Source organism: Chelonia mydas, chromosome 2, assembly GCF_015237465.2.
Source record: "Chelonia mydas isolate rCheMyd1 chromosome 2, rCheMyd1.pri.v2, whole genome shotgun sequence".
NCBI lineage: Eukaryota > Metazoa > Chordata > Testudines > Cheloniidae > Chelonia > Chelonia mydas.
In genome coordinates, this window is record NC_057850.1 from 151,470,617 (window position 1) to 151,489,712 (window position 19,096).

At 41.7% G+C, this 19,096-nt stretch overlaps 1 protein-coding gene across 9 annotated transcripts in view; it reads right to left on the reverse strand.

The window, feature by feature from the left end:
- COL15A1 (collagen type XV alpha 1 chain) overlaps positions 1 to 19,096 on the reverse strand; it is a 275,000-nt gene that overhangs the window by 191,688 nt on the left and 64,216 nt on the right. For 2 of the 9 annotated variants that reach the window (XM_037889858.2, XM_037889856.2), the window contains exon 1: positions 8,121 to 8,760. The exons of 5 other annotated variants lie outside the window; for them this stretch is intronic. In XM_037889858.2, the coding sequence (XP_037745786.1) occupies positions 8,121 to 8,499 (379 nt within the window). In that variant the 5' untranslated portion in view covers positions 8,500 to 8,760. Of the gene's footprint in view, positions 1 to 8,120; positions 8,770 to 19,096 lie in introns of those variants that run through there. 2 more of the 9 variants (XM_037889857.2, XM_043540355.1) reach the window with 2 other exon arrangements.

Consider the following 19,096-nt stretch of genomic DNA (forward strand, 5'->3'; position numbering starts at 1 on the left):
CTAGAATGGTCCCTTAGCATATGTGTTAGCTACCTATGCTTAACAATTTGTTTCAGCTGACACACTCTGAGTACTTTTCCCAGAGCTGACAGAGCTCTGTGTAGCTCAAAAGCTTCTCTCTCTCTCACCAACAGAAATTGGTCCAATAAAAGGTTTTACCTCACCCAGCTTGTCTCTCCAGTATTCTTCTCTCTGGATTTGAATACCAATCTGCTAACACACTGCATGTGGCAAAGTCTGGCATTCAGATGCTCAGATATTACAGTGATGAGTAGTGTAGAAATGCCTACACATGACAGAAATTCTTGAGGCCTTTGAAGAGCTATCTTGTAAGGTAAGTTGTATAGATTTCAGCATCACTGTCATGTCTCCAACAATTCATCTATGCTCAGGAAATCCCACACCAAGACACTGGAACCAAAAAAACCCCCAAAAACCTGAACTGTTCAGCTACACTGAGTATGAACAAGTTATATTGTGACTTGTGTCCTCTATTACAAGTACAACACCGCTCTCAGCTCAGAGTCAAATAGCACTAATGCTACCCTCACTGACTGCTCAGAGCAGCCCCACAAGAGATTGGCCCTACATGAGTCACAATCTCTCCCCCATATTCTCCTGGGACAATGCAGCTCTAGAGCACCCCTGAGGCGAGGCTGTGGCACAATCTAGCCTTTAACGTGCTATAGCTCTCTTGAATGCTTTATAGCAAAAACATTTAACAGCTGCAATTTTTTTTTTAGACGCTCTAATACCTCCATTGTTTGCAGCAGGGTTTTAAAATTTGCTGTGGAGAATACCCTCAGACTGGCATAGCGCCTTTGCTTTGTCCCCTGAAATTTGGTTCAGGTTTAGCTGAGTTATGAACTGTTAAATATTGCCATATATCCCTTCTCTTGCTTGAGTTCCTCAAGAAATAACTGAAGACAAATATTCTAAAGAGCTGGGCTCATGCCATCACCACAGCAGCAGCAAATACTGCACTGGGAATGCCTGGGAGCAACTGTGGTGAAGGGAACAACAGGGCCCGATTCCTACCTATGCATACCTCCTAGTCCCAGCAGACAGCCCCAGCTTCCCATTCCGTCCTGGAAGGTCACAAACATGGGGCAGAAGCCCACCACTTCCTGAGGGTGGGGAAAGGGAAATATGGGTCCGGCTGTGTTCCCCCTTTTCACCACATGGACGTGACACCTGAGGCCTGTTTTCCCCCCTCTGGATTAACAGTCTTCTTTTGTTGCTACCTAATATAGTTGGTTCCATAGCTCAAGTGGTAAGCTGCAGTGCTAAAGTTTAGAGTTCAAACCCAGCCCATGATTCAGGATGTGGGTAGAATTAGAGCTGAATACAGGTTCATAGATTCTAAGGCCAGAAGGCACCATTATAATCATCTAGTCTGACCTAGAACTTCCCCAAAAATAATTCCAAGAGCACATCTTTTAGAAAAGCATTGAATCGTCATGATTTAAAAGTTGTCAGTGATGGAGAATCCACCATGACTCTTGGTAAATTGTTCCAGTGGTTAATTACTCTCTCCGTTAAACATTTATGCCTTATTTCCAGTCTGAATCTACCAGAATTTGCTTTTGTTCACACATGATATAGTCTTTAATGACATGATCACATACTATTCCCCCCCCCCCCCCCCGCCCAGGGACGCATATCTCGGTCAACACACAGGAAAGATGCGTATGGATGGGCAACTGTAAATCTGACATTCCCCAACTTTCAAGTGCGTGACTGTACAACCTAAATAATGCAGAGGGTTATTTTGTACATGGAGGCAAGTGAGGCATTTTGTAAGGAATCAGTCAAGATTATACAACTTTCAGTGACTCCATACAAAATGCCTCAATTGTGTCTTTATTCCGTTATTGTCGTAGCTGGTGTCTGATATATGTAATAGACAATACATGTTATCCAAGCCCACAGAAAAATGGATTCATAACATTCTGTAGCTGCAAACCTATGTAGCTGCAAACCTATGTAGCTATTCGGAGTTTAACAGACTTTGGGCCTGATCCTCCAGCCACGGAAGCCAATGGCAAAATTCCAATAGAATTCAGTGGGCGCTAGACCAGGCACTATATAAGCATGGACCAAATAGGGTTGCCAACTTTCTAATCGCACAAAACTGAACACCCTTGCTCCGCCCCCTCCCCAAGGCACTGCCCCGTCCCACCCCTTCTCCGAGGCCCTGTCCCCACTCGCTCCATACCCTCTCCGTCTGTTGCTCGCTCTCTCCCATCCTTACTCACTTTCACTGGGCTGGGGCAGGGAGTTGGGGTGTGGGAGGGGGTCAGGGTTCTGGCTGGGGGTGCAGGCTCTGGTGTGGGGCTGGGGATGAAGAGTTTGGGGTGCAAGAGGGAGCTCAGGGCTGTGGCAGGAGGTTGGGATGCGGGGGGTGAGGGGTCCGGCTGGGGGTGCAGGAGGGGGCAGGGGATTGGGGTGTGGGGGAGTGCAAGCTCCGGGAGGGAGTTTGGGTGCAGGAGGGGACTCCGGGATGGGGCAGGAGGTTAGGGTGCGGGGTCCTGGTGGCACTTACCATGGCTCCCAGGAAGCGGCCGCCAGGTCCCTGAGGCCCCTAGATACATGGGTCGCCAGGGAGGCTCGGCACGCTGCCCTCGTACCTGCAGGCACCACACCCGCAGCTCCCATTGGTCGCAGTTCCTGGCCAATGGGAGCTGCAGAGCCGGCACTCACGGAGGGGGCAGCACACGAAGCCTCCCTGGCCGCCCGTGTGCCATGGGGCTGCAGGGACCTGAGAGCCACTTCTGGGAGCTGCGGGGAGTCAGGGCAAGCAGGAAGCCTGCCTTAGCCCGGGCCCCCACTGCGCTGCTGACCGGAGCTGCCAGGGTCCCTTTTCAACCAGGTGTTCCAGTCGAAAACCGGATGCCTGTCAACCCTAGCACTAAGCTTCAGTGTGACTCAAAACTGATTGTCTGCTCCTGAAAGAAAATGCATGTTCATAGAGTCCTAGAAATGTGGGGCTGGAAGTGACCTTGAGAGGTAATCTAGTCCAGTGCTTCTCAAGCTATCTGATGTGGGGGACCAGTAATTTTTTTTCCAATGTGCGCACAGACTGGCAGCCGATGGCTCGTGGACTGGCACCGGTTCACAGACCACCACTTTGAGTAGCACTGATCTAGTCCATCCCCACATGCTGAGGCAGGATTAAGTATATACCAACAGCAGCAACTGCCATGTTATCCAGCAACTCACATTTTTTTTAATATTAAGTCTTTGTTACAATTTTTAACAACAAATAGCTTATAAACCAAAACTTAGCTATATATAATCACTATGGTCACAAATGCACCCACAACTCAAATACCATAATGGTGAGTGCTACATAAATACCTAGAAAGACCAACAGATAAACACATAATTAATTTACACCATAAGAGTCAAAAACCTACTGTACCAAACAGGAAGGAAAACAGCCCTATTAATTTTAAATTATATAAAGTCCAATTTTATTATACAAACTCATTAGCTTTAGTGATGTATAATCTTGTACAAGCCCTGTAAAAAAATGATTTAGGGGAATTTGAATGGCCTTAAACAAAACATTGGATGGAGTTTCTATTGAAACTGGCCCTAAATCAGTTGCTATCACATTCTTGTGTATGATTTGTCATATACAATAATTACAGTGTTTCCTTTCTTTAAATTTACAGAGACCACAATACACTAAAGCAGAGGCTAATCCCTTTGACTCTATAGAAGGGGTTTTTCTTAATCTTCTGAACATGTGATCTAGATTGCCTGCATAGTTTCAAAATAATGAAAGTACAAGCTGTCAGGCAAAGAACAAAAGAAAGTTTTCATTCCAGATTGTTACTTTAAATGAGTTTCATTTAGCCCATAAATTAATACAGATGTTTTAAGAAAAATAATGAAAACAGTAAGTGAGATTTTGATTTTAGATATAAGTTTTGATATGAAGCTCTGTGAAAATTGTATGGGTTTACTCTGTAAGATGTTTGCATTGAAAATGAAATTTGTGGAATTACAGTAGTTTCATTAAAAGCTGATTTCTGTACAGAATTTTGACGGAGTGACTTACTTTCTGGAATTTATTCCAAGAATACTATAGTCATTGTAGGGAAATTTATCATGAAATTAGCTATAAGAGGTCTGACCAAAAAAACCGAAAAACAAAAATCTTCTTTTACATTCTGCTGGTTCAACATGGTAGATGGGCAATTTCTCCCCTCTGGGATAAGGAGGAGTAAAGAAGCATCAGAGACCCCCCCAGCTCCAAAGCAAAAACAACTCCAGGCACTTATATATGCTAACTGGCGTTTAAAAATAGGGTCAAGTATGTTATCACACACTATTTCTATATACACAAACAAAAAAGAAGCCAGTACTCTAGACAAGCTGTGATGAACACGGACTATTCGGAGGAGCAGGAAATTACGGGACTGATTTTCCAGTGTCACTCCCTGAACCCCCTCCTTTATGCCAACAGTTTTGAAACAACCAAAAAAATCGTTGACTTTAAAAGAAACAAACCTTCTAATTTTACCCAGTGCCATTTTAAACCAAAAAAAACCAAACGAACAAAAAACACAACTTAAACGGGTAACTTGCAGTTTAAACTGAGGAGAAGAAGGGAGAAATGGACAATATGACCTATACCTCTTTTCTAAGGATGCGCAAATCCTGAATCTTTGACTGCCTGTTAGCACAAAAGATGCTGCTATTCGGGCACTGAATCTTCTACATCCCTTGCCTAGTCTTTGGGGTGGGTGGTCAGAGGGAGTTAGAGTGAAGATCCCCTTCCAGAGAAAGATTCCAGGATCACATACCAATTCCTCAGGCTTCTTGCCACAGCTAAGTCAGAACAAAAAGGCTTGCAAGGGCTTCCCTCAGGGCAGTGGTTCCCAAACTGGGGTTTGTGAACCCCTGAGGGTTCGCAAAATGTTACAGGGGTTTCTTGGGAAAAAATTCCCTAATGGCGGACAGAGCCGTCCCAAGGGACCCCAGGCAGCATGGGGCCGGCAGCATGGGGCCAGCAGCCTGGAGCCCCTGGACTTCCAAGAGCTAAGCTGATCAAAGCAAGCATACCTATCACACTGAGGAGATTTAAACTTCAGGACTCCTTATAAGAAATGGAAATGGAGGTGGATATTTTTTGCTGTTTTTAAAATTAAATAGGCTGCTAGTGTTGTTTTTAAATTATTATGAAGAACAAGTTTAAGCTTTGTTAGTTTGCCTGGACTGCTCAAGACTTGAATGCTTGTGTACAAGTTTAAGAAGCTTTGAGTTGGCTTCTTAAATACCTTCATGCTGTTTTACATCTGATATGCCTTGATGAAACATAGGAGCCTTGTCTTATAACTGGCTTATTCAAAGTGATACAAGCTACAAAAGTGAGATCTTGGAAGAGTGTTGCCGTTTTCATAATGTAATAAAAATACTGTAATGATAAATAATAATAATAAATAGTGTGTAATAAGCATGTCATAAAAACAAATTTTATATTTCCAAGATCACCGCTTTTATAATTTATACTCAGAAAAAGGAGACAATCCCTGGAAATATTCATTTTTAGGACGAGGTTCACAAGACTTGACATTTTAGTGAAAGGGGTTCACAGGTTGTTAAAGTTTGGGAACCACTGCTTCAGGGTATGACCATGCTGCAATCTGAGGTATGATTGCACCTCAGGTTGGCATACCCATGCTAGCTTTAATCTAGCTAGTGCAGCTAAAAACAGCGTGAAGGGCCAGCCAACAGGCTAGCAACACATGAGAATAGGATGCCAGTGCTAACCCCCAGAACCTATACATGGTAGGGGTAGAGGATTATGGCGTGCTGGCCTTCTCTGTCAAGACTGGAGAGAAGAGGGGCGATGCCCCTCACACTGGGGAGGGGATAAAGAAGAGAAAATGTAGGTTTGGGGTGCTGGAGAGCAGCTCTATCCAAATAATATTTGGGGCCCAATGTTGGTTCTGGTATGCATCCCTAATTTTTCCTTTTTCTATGTTGTTCAGCTGTCTGGCAGGAGATTACATTTTTAAGGGGAAAAAAAAGTACTGAAAATTAGCCAAACCAAATAAAAAAATAATAATAGCAGGGCTCATTGTACTTCACTTCTATGGCCTGGAAAACAGAGCTGAAGTCTGAGGATACGTGACAGTGGAGGAACTATTCTTTAACCTAGACTCCTAGGGTGAAATCCTGGCCCCAGTGACGCCAATGGGAGTTCTGCCATTGACTTCAGTGGAGCCAGGATTTCACCCATATATAGTCAGCTGTAAATTAACCTTTTTGCATGTCAGGCTGTTAATCCCACAGTTGCAGAACCGAAACTAACGCTGCTTAAATTTACCTCTAATACTTAGTACCTGGGATAGAGGAGATAATACAAGACAAAGTGGTCCAACTCCATTCCAATTAGGTACCCAAACATTTAAGGTTCAGTGATTCTCATGTTCACACCTTCCTCCAACCTGATTCAATGGGCCAGATTCAAAGGGGAGTTTAAAATCATAAAATGTACCTGCTTATCCTCAGCATGTAAATTCCACCAGTTTAGACTCAGATTTAGACCCAGATTCTCTTTAGACTCACATCCTTTTGCAGATGTCTGACTTGCACCCTTTACAACAGCACTGCTGAATTTGACCTTCCGAGTCTAAAGAGTCTAAACATGTACAATACCTGTATTGAGCAACTGGACGAAAGGGATGTAGCAGAAAATGTAACTGGAAAGTACAAGATACTGTAAAGTAAAACAGACCACCTCCTCTGCCAGTGGGATTACTTGCATCAGGAGGAGAAGGAGAATTTGGCCAATGGATTCAAGACTGGTGGCCAAATTCTCCTTCTGACACACCTGTGTAACCCTCTTGATTTCAGAGGAGTGGTTCTGGTGTCAATTCTGAGAGGATAATTTGGCCTCAAGTCCCTGACTAATTATCTAACTGTATTCACGTATGTTGCTGATATTTCACAGAGATAGCTGCTATTATTTCCATTTCTACTAGTGGTAAATGGTGTATAAATTTTGACAATGCCTGCCGGCCCCATGCTCAGTGTGTTATATTCATGTCTGCACTGTGCTATTTGCGGTGATAGTTAGCTTAGACTCAGTCAGAGAAGTCCATTAAGCCCAGAATTCAAGGACACAGCACAAATAAATAAAAAGCAAAATAAGTCTATTTACTTTCTGTGCATGTTGGTTTCTAACGTCTCTGTTTTCACTTTCTTTCCTTTTGAAAGCCGCTCTCCAGTGTGTGTCTGTCTGATATTATATAACAGGATGAATATAACAATTAACTTAAGATCCCCAGGAGACAGTCCCAAATGTGCCTTATTAATTACCAGCATAAAATTTTAATTTGCAACAAAGGAATTTCACATTGCAATGCTGCTAATCCTTACATTTTCAAACTCGTCTATGGAGTTTTAGCTGCACTAGTCTCTATAAGGCGAAAACATGCCCCTTTATTGTTTTGCTCATATCTATATTTGTGTGATAGTCATACAACCTTGTACTGTATGGGAGAGTCATTAACAGATTTCTGATTTCTCCCTATTTTTGGTGGGAAATCATCAGGGAATTGGTGTCTTATCTATTCAAGAAAAAAACTAATACCTCAATTATGACAGCATTTTTTGGTCAGTGCTTCTGCCAGTTACTTGCTAAAGTCAAATACATTTAGACAGCATGAAGAGTTTTGATACTTTTACATGCAGAGTTGTAGGTGTACAGTCTAGTCCCAGCAGATACAGTCTTCTAACATTTTTCTTGCTGTTAAGTACCGACTACTTACAGTGAAAGTCAATATCATGAACTAAAATCTTGACTTTCATTTGCAGCAGTGTGACACTAAAGATAGATACTGCTTTGTTACTGCCAACATCCACTTCCAGCATGCACAAGGAAAGATACTACAATCACATGGCAATTATTTCCAACTGTCTCTGCGTGGTATCATTTCAATTTTAAGATGATTACAGAAGCCCCTGTGATATGCTCTGGCAGTTACTCTCTAAGGATATATAAACACACACTCATATTTTTCTGCCATATGAAGTGTTAAAAAACACAACACTGAAATTTGCTTTGTCGTAGTAGTTTATTATTTTATAGCTAGTATTACCTGTTTTCTTTTGTTTCCCCTGACTTATTTTCTTTCCTGTCTTTAACTCCAGTTCTGAGAGAGCTTTTTCCTTGGAAAAATTAGTTACTGCTTCTCCACCTGGCAAAGTAGATTCAGAAGAAACTCCAGTGGCACCTGAAGATACAGTAGAAGTGATGCTCCCTGCAGGAGCCCTTGTGCTAACTGTAGTCCGACTCCGTGAAACTCCATTTGTTACGTAGCCCTTAGGCACACTTACGTTTAAAGTGATAGTGTTGACAGTTGTGGCTACAGGAGAAGTAGTTGTTTGTGTGGTGCCCCACAGCCGTTGCCACCACCATTGCCCTTCTATAAACCCAGACTGCATTAGGAAAATAATCCAGGCTAGTTTGCTGAACATCTTTCAGTGCTGCAGACAACAAATCAAGCCTCAAACTTCCCTCTCCAATTGCTTGATTGCTGGCTCCAATTTTTACAGCTAGTAAAAGTGAAGAAGAAATGACGTCATCCTAAAAACTGTTGAAAGTTGTTTTACATTGCTGCCAGACTTCATAAGCCACCTTCAAACGTGTTTTGTGATCTTAGGTGTCTAACTTACAGCCTAAATATTTCTTACTAACCATTTGTGTCCTTATGTAATGTAGTTCTGAAGCCAGTTAGTTACCAGACTTCTTTTCTAATGGAAAAGAAGTGCATACGAGCAAGCTTTAGGAGAAGTTTCTCATCTACACCAATCAAAGTACTAGACACCCCCCTTCCCTAAAAAAAAAAAACAAAACCAAACACATACAACAAAAAACCTTGTCTCATAAGCAGCTACAACAAATGAAGAATCTTTTGTTACATAGATCTCCCTGGTGATAGGTTCAGTGCTGTGTTAAAAATTAATCCTTGTGCAATGACTAATACTGTGGTTCTAATTAAACAAACCCAGAGTGGCTTGTGATGTGAACAGAACACAAACTTGTGTATAGTTTTATTCCATTTTTCTGTACTGGGAGTCATATATTTTTAAAATATTGCAAGGAGTTTGCAGCGGCGGGGGGGGAGGGGGAACCACACCATGTTTTTTATGGAGCTCTCATACCAAAGGTCAACGTTTCTGCATATTCATCTTTCTTGTAACATTTTATAGATTAGAGAAAAGCAAGGGAAACCTATGCAGTAACTCCCCAGTTTGACTGCAGCCCTCAACCAGATCCTTGTTTTCCGAAACAATAAGCCTTTAATAAACTCCTGCAAGCCCCAGGATTATGAGCTCCTGAAGAGCGCAACACTTGGACTGAGCAGTGGCAGAAGAGCTGCTGCAATAGGATGAACAAATGTACAAAGGGTGTTCTGGGAAGATCAAAGGGAGGAAGGTCATGGGATGAAGCAGGGGCTTTCTAGATTGCCATGGATCTAAGCAAGCTGGGGTAGAGGGATGACTTCCCCACATGAGCTTCATTAGCATCTGCAGAATCTAAGCATAAAGAAGTAGAAACTCAATTTTCTAATTTGCATGAACATCTAAATAAGAAAGTGACCCAGCTGTAATCATCTCATGGGAGAGAGTTTACCTCTTCCCAGTGCTACTCGTATTTCCTTAGAGCATACATCAAATCCCACCAAGCTCCAAACAGATTTGTCTACAACCCTCAAGTCCTCCACAGTCCAGACCTTCTGTTTATGTCTCCATTGCTCCTGAACGGGTTCCCATTCTGAATTTGTCTACAAATATCCTGTTACGCTCCACAGAATATTTGAGCTAAAATTAATTCTGGAGCCAAAAGCCTGCTCCACTCTCTCTGCACCCCTTAAGCCCACATTAAAATCTGAAATGAGGCTAAAGACTGCAAAGATCCTTGTGCAGTAGAGATTAATTTCAACAATGGGAAAGAATCACAAAAAGCATCACTTCCACACTGAACAAGGAACTTTGTTAGTATAAGGAAAACAGTATTATCCCAAAAGCAACTCTGTTTCTTTTACTACTTCACTATGGTGGAGCTGCCACCTAGAACCTCCCCAGCACCAAGATACCTGGCTTCCTGCTACAGTTTGAAAGAAACAGTACAGACAACATTTCCTGTTGTAACTGACAGAAGCAGAGCTTTCTGGGACATCACGGCACTACTTCAGATGGGCAGTTACACATTAAAAGTATGTTTAGGTATGTGCTCTGGAGAAACAATGTGTGGAATTGCAGAACAGCCTAACTGAAGCACAGTTAATCAAGCTGCAGCATACTGAGACCAGAATTATTAGCTGTTTTCCACATATACATTTAAACGTATTCAACTATGTAGAAGTGGTGTTGGGAAAACACTGCAAGAAAGCATGTAATAACTGCCATGCTGGTAAAACAGAAATGTGAAAGCTGAGCAAATGTCAGAACTCTACTGATGCTAGGGCAGAATTCTGTCTTTGCTAGACATACACGTCTACTGCAGAAGAGCAATGCAAGAGACTTCAGGCCAAATTCTGTCCATAGATGCTCCCATCCAGCTCCCATCAGGCTCATTAGAATCTGCAGAATCTCATTAGAATCTTGGGTACGTATACCCAAGAACTGTACATGGAACTTAGGCATAGTGTATACACATTTTTTAAAAAAACACATCTCTAACCAAAACATTTTTTTTAAACTAAAATATTTATATCAGTATACCCCCTAATGTAGATGCAGTTATACCAGTATAAAGCTTCCCACTGGTCCAGTGTATTCTCCCAAATTTATGTGAATAAGCTACACCAGTGCTTAAACTGTATACCAGTATAATTGTGTCCACATTAGGGGGTTACTTCTCTTTAAGTATACTGGTTTCATATCCATATAGCTAAAGCAGTATAAACACAGTTTGTAAACAAGCCCTAAGCATTTGTTTCCTTCATTATGCCTCCTAATGCTATTCTTGCACTTCAGTTTGGAAAAAGAACATGAGTACTTGTGGCACCTTAGAGACTAACAAATTTATTAGAGCATAAGCTTTCGTGAGCTATAGCTCACTTCATCGGATGCATAGAATGGAACATATAGTAAGATATAGATATAGATATATATACACACACATACAGATAAGTTGGAAGTTACCATACAAACTGTGAGAGGCTAATTAGTTAAGATGAGCTATTATCAGCAGGAGAAAAAAAACTTTTGTAGTGATAATCAAGATGGTCCATTTAGACAGTTGACAAGAAGGTGTGAGGATACTTAGCTTAAGGAAATAGATTCAATATGTGTAATGACCCAGCCACTCCCAGTCTCTATTCAAACCCAAGTTAATGGTATCTAGTTTGCATATTAATTCAAGCTCAGCAGTTTCTCCTTGGAGTCTGTTTTTGAAGCTTTTCTGTTGCAAAATTGCCACCCTTAGATCTTTTACTGAGTGACCAGAGGTTGAAGTGTTCTCCTACCGGTTTTTGAATGTTATGATTCCTGATGTCTGATTTGTGTCCATTTATTCTTTTGCGTAGAGACTGTCCAGTTTGGCCAATGTACATGGCAGAGGAGCATAGCTGGCACATGATGGCATATATCACATCAGTAAATGTGCAGGTGAACGAGCCCCTGATGGCGTGGCTAATATGATTAAGTCCTATGATGGTGTCACTTGAATAAATATGTGGACAGAGTTGGCATCGGGCTTTGTTGCAAGGATAGGTTCCTGGGTTAGTGTTTTTGTTATGTGGTTGCTCGTGAGTATTTGCTTCAGGTTGGGGGGGCTGTCTGTAAGCGAAGACTGGTCTGTCTCCCAAGATCTGTGAGAGAGAGGGATCATTTTTCAGAATAGGTTGTAAATCTTTGATGATGCGCTGGAGAGGTTTTAGTTGGGGGCTGAAGGTGATGGCTAGTGGCGTTCTGTTATTTTCTTTGTTGGGCCTGTCCTGTAGTAGGTGACTTCTGGATAATCTTCTGGCTCTGTCAATCTGTTTTTTCACTTCAGCAGGTGGGTATTGTAGTTTTAAGAATGCTTGATAGAGATAATAGCTCATCTTAACTAATTAGCCTCTCACAGTTTGTATGGTAACTTCCAGCTTATCTGTATATATATATATATCTTACTATGTGTTCCATTCTATGCATCTGATGAAGTGAGCTGCAGCTCACGAAAGCTTATGCTCTAATAAATTTGTTTGTCTCTAAGGTGCCACAAGTACTCCTGTTCTTTTTGCAGATCCAGACTAACATGGCTGCTACTCTGAAACTTCAGTTTGGGGCTCTCTCTTCTAATTTCCTTTACTAGCTATATCCTACCTCAAAAGAAAATGGTTATGTACTTTAAAATAGAATTAAATTTTAAGTTTTGTATAGCAACTCCCCATTGCATACAATAAAATCTACAAAATAAAGTTTCTTCTTTTCCCCATTTTCTTCTTTTCCATCTGGTAAATAAACCTCCCTCCCCATCCCTGCTTCTAAATGGAACTCAGAGGATCAGGGCTCTCTTCCCCACCTTGCTTGAGCTTTATAATCACCTACCATGCCATAAGAGGCTTTGGAAGACAGTTACTACTTATTGTGCTGAAAAAACAGCAGGGAGAATCACATCACTGGTCACAGAAAAATTGTGGTTTATTGTTTTAAAGGTCAGGGTTTCACCCCTCCCCTTCGGTGACAGGAATGAGTTTATTACATGCATGCATAGGGCCAAATTCTGCCTTTAAATATTCAGATGCAACGCTCACTGATTTCTTGGGAGATGCATGTGTTTATCTAAAAGAACAGTTGTTGGCCAAAACAATCCCGAGATGATTTTCTACCAGATTGTAATAGTTTAAAGTAGAGATCTGTCCAAACTGCAAAGTACTGATCTGGAACTGAAATATAAGTGTGTTCCAGTTCTGGGTTCCACTTTGGGTCCATTTAGATTTTGGTCCTACACTACATAAGACTGTCTTTATAAACTGGAAACAACGTGACATCTAACATTTGAACCATACCACTGTTGAACAGATGGGCAAAATAAATACATAATGGGTACAAAAACGACAGTAAATATGTTGACAAACTTCCCTTCATGTGCTCTCTTCCTGTCTAATTCCAGTCTTTGGTTGCAATCTACCTTCTGAGACCCATCTGGAAACAACATGTTGTAAGGCATGTACCTACACATCAATTTACAACTTGTTTCTGGACTCAGACTACTTTGGGTTTGGGGTGGGTAGGCTTCACTTGTTTTCATATTTTTAGTTCCTAAAGTAGGTTCTCTCAGACCTGCTCTCCTCCAGACTAATGAATCCCTTCACTGTTTTATGGCTCTATAGCACATATCTAGAGTCATGGATAGCACCAATAAAACTCTTTGGATATGTGCACATATTCTCACTTGTAAATGTGCAACAGTGAATTTCATCACCTCTGAGAGGCGTTTGAAGTGTTCACTTGTGAGCCCTCACCTAAAAACTAGTACTTAGGGCTGTGAGTTGGTTAAATATCTGATTAAAACCACAGTGAACACCCGATTAAAAATAATATAACCACTGCGCGTGTAATGTCATTGCAGCTGCATGTGTTTTGACGGGAGTGCTCTTTCTTAAAAGACGTAACCTGAGTAAAAAGCATGGGACTTTCCGGATTGGGCGAATTGTTTCAATGGGAAATTTCCTCTAAAAATGTCACCGCTGGGATGCAGGAATGGGAGAGTGATTTCCAAAAAAAGCTGGAGTTTCATCCAAGATCTTTAGCAGATCTTGAGTGTACTGTACACAGGGGGTTTGAACTGCTTTGGAAGCGGCTGTGAATAGAAATTTAAGTTATTATTAAGATGTCTCTACTTATGTGAAGCAAATTAGTGATGCCTTAAACATCAAGCTTTTTTTAGACCACTGTTTATTGGGATTGCACCAGTAACCCAAGAGAAAGGTAGGTGGTCTGGGATGGAGTTGACTGTGTGGAAAAATACAGCCTGAGCCTAACTCTGCCTCAACAACTTCCAGTGACTTCAGTGGGCTTTGGATCAGGTGACCAGTACCTTAACCACACCAGTGTTAATCTTGCTAATACATCCATTCCTAATAATATTGGTGGGCCAAAGGTAGCCCTGGTGTAAGTGGATGCAACTCCATTACCAGGGCTGCATTTGTTTCCCTGTTTTTAACTGCATATAGCTCAATGGTGAATACACACAGCTTTTCTGGAAACTTTTGAGTGGACTCTGGATAGCAGTTTAAAATTAAACTAGGAACAGCAGAACCAATAATATTCAGACATCTGGATTAAAGCATTTGCACTTTCCCACTGTTTAGTATGTGCACAGAAAGAAAATCGGATAAAATCCTGAGTTCAAGCAACCATTTTCCAACTATTATAAAGCACTCCATTGGAGCTGCTTGTAGTGGGGCAGTTACACCATCCCCCCCCCCTCCCCCCGTGAAAGGCTAGGCTGATTAGAGAAGCAGCCACAGCTGGGGCCACACCCCAATCAGGCCACAGCTGGCCCTATAAAAGGGCTGTGAGCCAGGAGCTGAGTCAGTCTTTTGCTAGCTGTAGAGAGAGAGAAGGACTTAGCTGCCTGGGAGAAAATGGTACCTGGAGTGGAGCAGGGCTGGGGAGCTCCAGCCTGGCAGCTCCCCAGGCTGAGACCTAAGTAAAGGCCTGTGCAGGTACTGGGGCAGGGAGGTGCAGCTCAGAGATAGGCAGAGGCAGCTGGTCCAACCTCCTTGCCAATGATGAGTGGCCATGACAAACTGCAGTCTGCCCCAGTGAGTGGGGGCTAGATGATGACTAGCAGTAACCACTGAGGCAAGGTGGGGAGACCCAGAGCAAGGGGATACTGCTGGGGCAGAATCCTGAGGTAAAGGGCACTGGGGTCTGGGAGGGACACAGGTTCCAGTGGCAGGTGAGACAGTGGCCAGGAGGAGGCGCTCTGTATGCTGGAGAGCTAATTCCCAAGACTACCAGCAAGAGGTGCGCACTGGTGAGTCTTTGCCTCGCTACACTGCTCTTCTAAGGGGGGAAAAGATTGTATAAATCGATAGACTTCAGAAACCTGCCCCCCACAGGCAGAGACAGCTGGGCTACTGACAAGGAGACTGTGCAGCAGCTTCCTCCTGCCAATTGTTTCATCTCTTGAAAATGAGCAAAATATGCCTCCAGCATGCTGAGAGAATGACTTTAAAGACCAAATTCTTTTAGCCTGACTCCATGAAACACAATTGCAAAGGCCCAAATTTGGGACATGAGAGAAGAAATATTGCTGGAATTTCTTTCGGGTAAAGGGGAGTAAGATTTGCTCCATGTGATGTGAAGCTAATCACTGCCATGACAGCAGAACAAATGCACTGCTGTTCTCTGTTGGGCTACTACAAGAGGCTAGGTCTGGAGGATGATACATAATGCAACTTGAGCTTTGAAAGCTTTACAACTATTTAAGCACAAATGTTATATAGGGCTGACTGGTTTAGTCAACTCCCCACCTCCTTTTATTTTTTTAAACCAAATGGTTTTTGATGACATGATTATTTGTTTACTCATTTGCTCAATATGAAGATTCTGTTCCAATTTAACTCAATGAGAGGAGAGGGAGGTCCCTGCTGTACATTAAACTGTCCATATAGCATATATTAATAGTCCTGTAACCAAACAAACAGATAATTGTTAAACAGCAACACAGGAAACCAAACATTCTGCACCAAATCTGACAAGAGTATGTCTACACTGGAGCAGGAGACATACCCATGCCAGCTCTAATTGAGCTAGCACACTAAAAAATAGAAGGGCAGCCACGGTGGTGCAAGCAGCAGGAAGAGCTACCCGCCCCAAGTACAATCCCATCCGAGACCATAGGTCTGTACTCTGGCAACTAGCCCTTCTTGCTGCCCATGCTGCTGGGGCTACATTTCTATTTTTAATGTGTTAGTTTAAGCAGAGCTAGCACAAATGTCTGCTTGCGGTGGAAATTCCACCTGTCAGTGAGAGTAGAGACATACCCATCGTCACAGTTCTCAAGCTGAGGAAAGGGCCTGGAGTCCTTGCAGCAGAGAGAAAGGAAAGCTTGGATGAAGTTATGATGTATTAGATCTTCCTTGCATGAAATTATTTTCACACTGCTTTGTATTCATAACTCAGCTTTATTTATTTGTTTTCTCACTCTCTCTTCTCCCCCCGCACCATCTAATGTTCACAATGACAGCCCATGCTTGTATTTCCATTGCCAAATATGCTTCCGAGTAGCTCACTCTTTTGTCTGTCCATGAATGCCTTGCTAATATAGAACACGCCCATAGTTTTCAGCCTGTGCTCTAGTGGAAGGGCTGAAGAGCAGCCTTTCAATGGCTCTTTAGATGCCCACTGAGACAGGCCTAGTTAGATGACAGGAACCACATCCGACAAAGACATTAAAAATAACAAGCTAATGGCTTCAAAAACAGTTGACGTCAGGCTCTTCCTCGCCTTACATCATTACCAAGCAACATTCTTTCCTCCTTTGCCCATTCCCAGCTCACGTAACCAAGACAAATAAGACCCAGTGCTCCCTTTATAAGGGAGCAGGTAAACCATATACTACAATGCATGTGATGCAAATCTTACGCAATCTCCATTATTTCAAAACACAGTAATTCTGTATTCCATGGGATATCATAACTGCTGTACCCCATCACTTCACAAATAAAACTCAGCTGTTACCTTTGATGTGCAGTCAGAAATTTCTTCTTCTTCAACAAAGATGTTTACCTTAGCACAGTGCAAAGGTTTCCCACAGCTCTCTGTAGCTGCAGCCAAAGAGCACAGCCAGGGCCCTCCTTCACTCCCCAAAATGTAAGTAAATCATCTAAAGAGAATCACAAGGGAAATAGCCTGCTTTGAAGTCCACATAGTACTGAATTGGCTAGGTCAGTGGCTCTCAACCTTTCCAGACTACTGTGTCCCTTTCAGGAGTCTTACATATCCCAAGTTTCACCTCACTAAAAACTACTTGCTTACAAAAATACAAAGAAGTGTCACAGCACACTAGTACTGAAAAATCACTCACTTTCTCATTTTTACCATCTAATTATAAAATAAATCAATTGAAATATAAATATTGTTTTTGCATGTCAGTCTATAATATATAGATCAGTATATAAACAATGAAATTTTAGTTTGTACTGATTTCGCTAGTGCTTTTTATGTAGCCTGTTGTAAAACTCAGCAAAACTAGATGAGTTGCTGTACCCCCTGGAAGATCTCTATGTATCCCGGGGGGTACACATACCCCTGGTTGGGAACCACTGAGCTAGGTGAATAAAGTAGAAAGTGATTTCCCTGCTGCTGCAATTTCCAGCAAAAACAGCATCTGCTCCATGTACCCAGTTTGAAACTGCAACCAAGATATTGTTTGAAATAAGAGAAAGAAGCAAGAACCTGTAGTCTTTTCCCCAAAGCCAAAGGAAGATCTAATACACAAGGGACTTCATTTCAGAAGTGCTGCACACCCACAAAATGATACTGCAGGTGTTTGCCTCTTCTGAAAATCAGGTCTAACTTTTTTATAACTGTTTTCTAATTTTTCTTTTTTTTTTTTTTTTTTGCTAATGCCTTTTTCATCATTATTAGCCTACCCTCTGCTGGACAGAAATATATTTCATTTACACAGCAGAATACAGTTACTACCTTCTATAACATATATGATGCACAAAACCATGTTCTCTTTCACTTAGTGTGTTTATGTGCATCATTGGAGGGCTCCATTATTTCCTTACATACATTCAGGCTAGAAAACAGAAAATAAAAATCATTTAACAGATATCTTCATGGAACAGCTTAATTTTCCAGTCCCCTGCCCCCCCCCCCCCCCCCCGCCCAGCCAGTGGAATCATGACTTGTCCTTTTATCAGGTTGATTCCTTTGCCAGCTGTTTACATAGAAGGGCTTCCATATATTTTGTGCACACTGTAGTTAGGATGCTCATTTCAATGTATTAAGCAAGTCGTCTTTTATGGGGCTTCCACTGTATCACTACTGAACTACAAAAATTTATACTTATATATAAAATGTATTACCCACAGAAATCAGGAAATTCAAATATAGCACAGATGCTGAACTAATTTCCTATTAATGTCCTTCCTCCTTTGGGTCTAGAAATAGTGCACTTTTGTAGGTGCTACAGTAGTACACATTTAGAAAGAGATGTGCCTAAGGCTTTACACAAAAAGCATCTTTGCATAAGGTGAAAGATCCAATGGAAAGCTTTGTAGTTCCAAAGACCTGCAAGAAGAGTGGGGTGCAGAGAGGAGAGGAAGGACAGACTCACAGGAATTCTTATCCCAAGTAAAAAACAAACAGCCATTAGAGCATAAGTTACTCTGGAATTAAACATTAAAAAAGTCTTCAAATATATCTGCAATGGTGCAATAGTTGCTGCTTGCACTCCCAAAATAAGTGACTTCGAAACAGTCCCTTACTACAGAAGTCATACCATTATTCTAGGCACCCAAAGCGTAATAGCATCTCAGTACCTTAATCATAGAAATTAAATACATCAACCATTTATAGTTCATTTTGTCAGCATATAGTATTAGCATCAAAGTCTTTTGCTTGCCAGATAGTCAGTTATCTCACTTCCTAGGATGTACTTAATAATTTGGAGAAGTATGCAGTCAGACCGTTTCATGCGGCATAGCATATACTATGTCATTTCATTATGCCAGCAGAACAGTTTGGTCACAGAAGAAAGGAAGAGGCAGTTTTTATTTCCTCTTCTTTGTGAAGAGGTTACAGACAACTGAACGCTTTGGACAATGGAGACCTCTCAGTGTGATGGCACTTTCCATATGCTCTTAAATGACGGTGACCATATTTTCAAAGTAAATCATTAGGACACTTTTGTGATGCATTTTTTAGGGTCACAGAACGATAAGACGAAGGCAGAAGTACCCTTTTTTCTTTTAATGTGTGATGGTGTCACTGTTGCCAGTTTCTTACTCAACAACAACATGTGCATATTCTCAAAATGGAGGATTTTTTCCAGTAATTTATGTTCTGAATGAGTTTATCATGAAACACTGAACAATCATAATTAAAATTCACGTTGAGC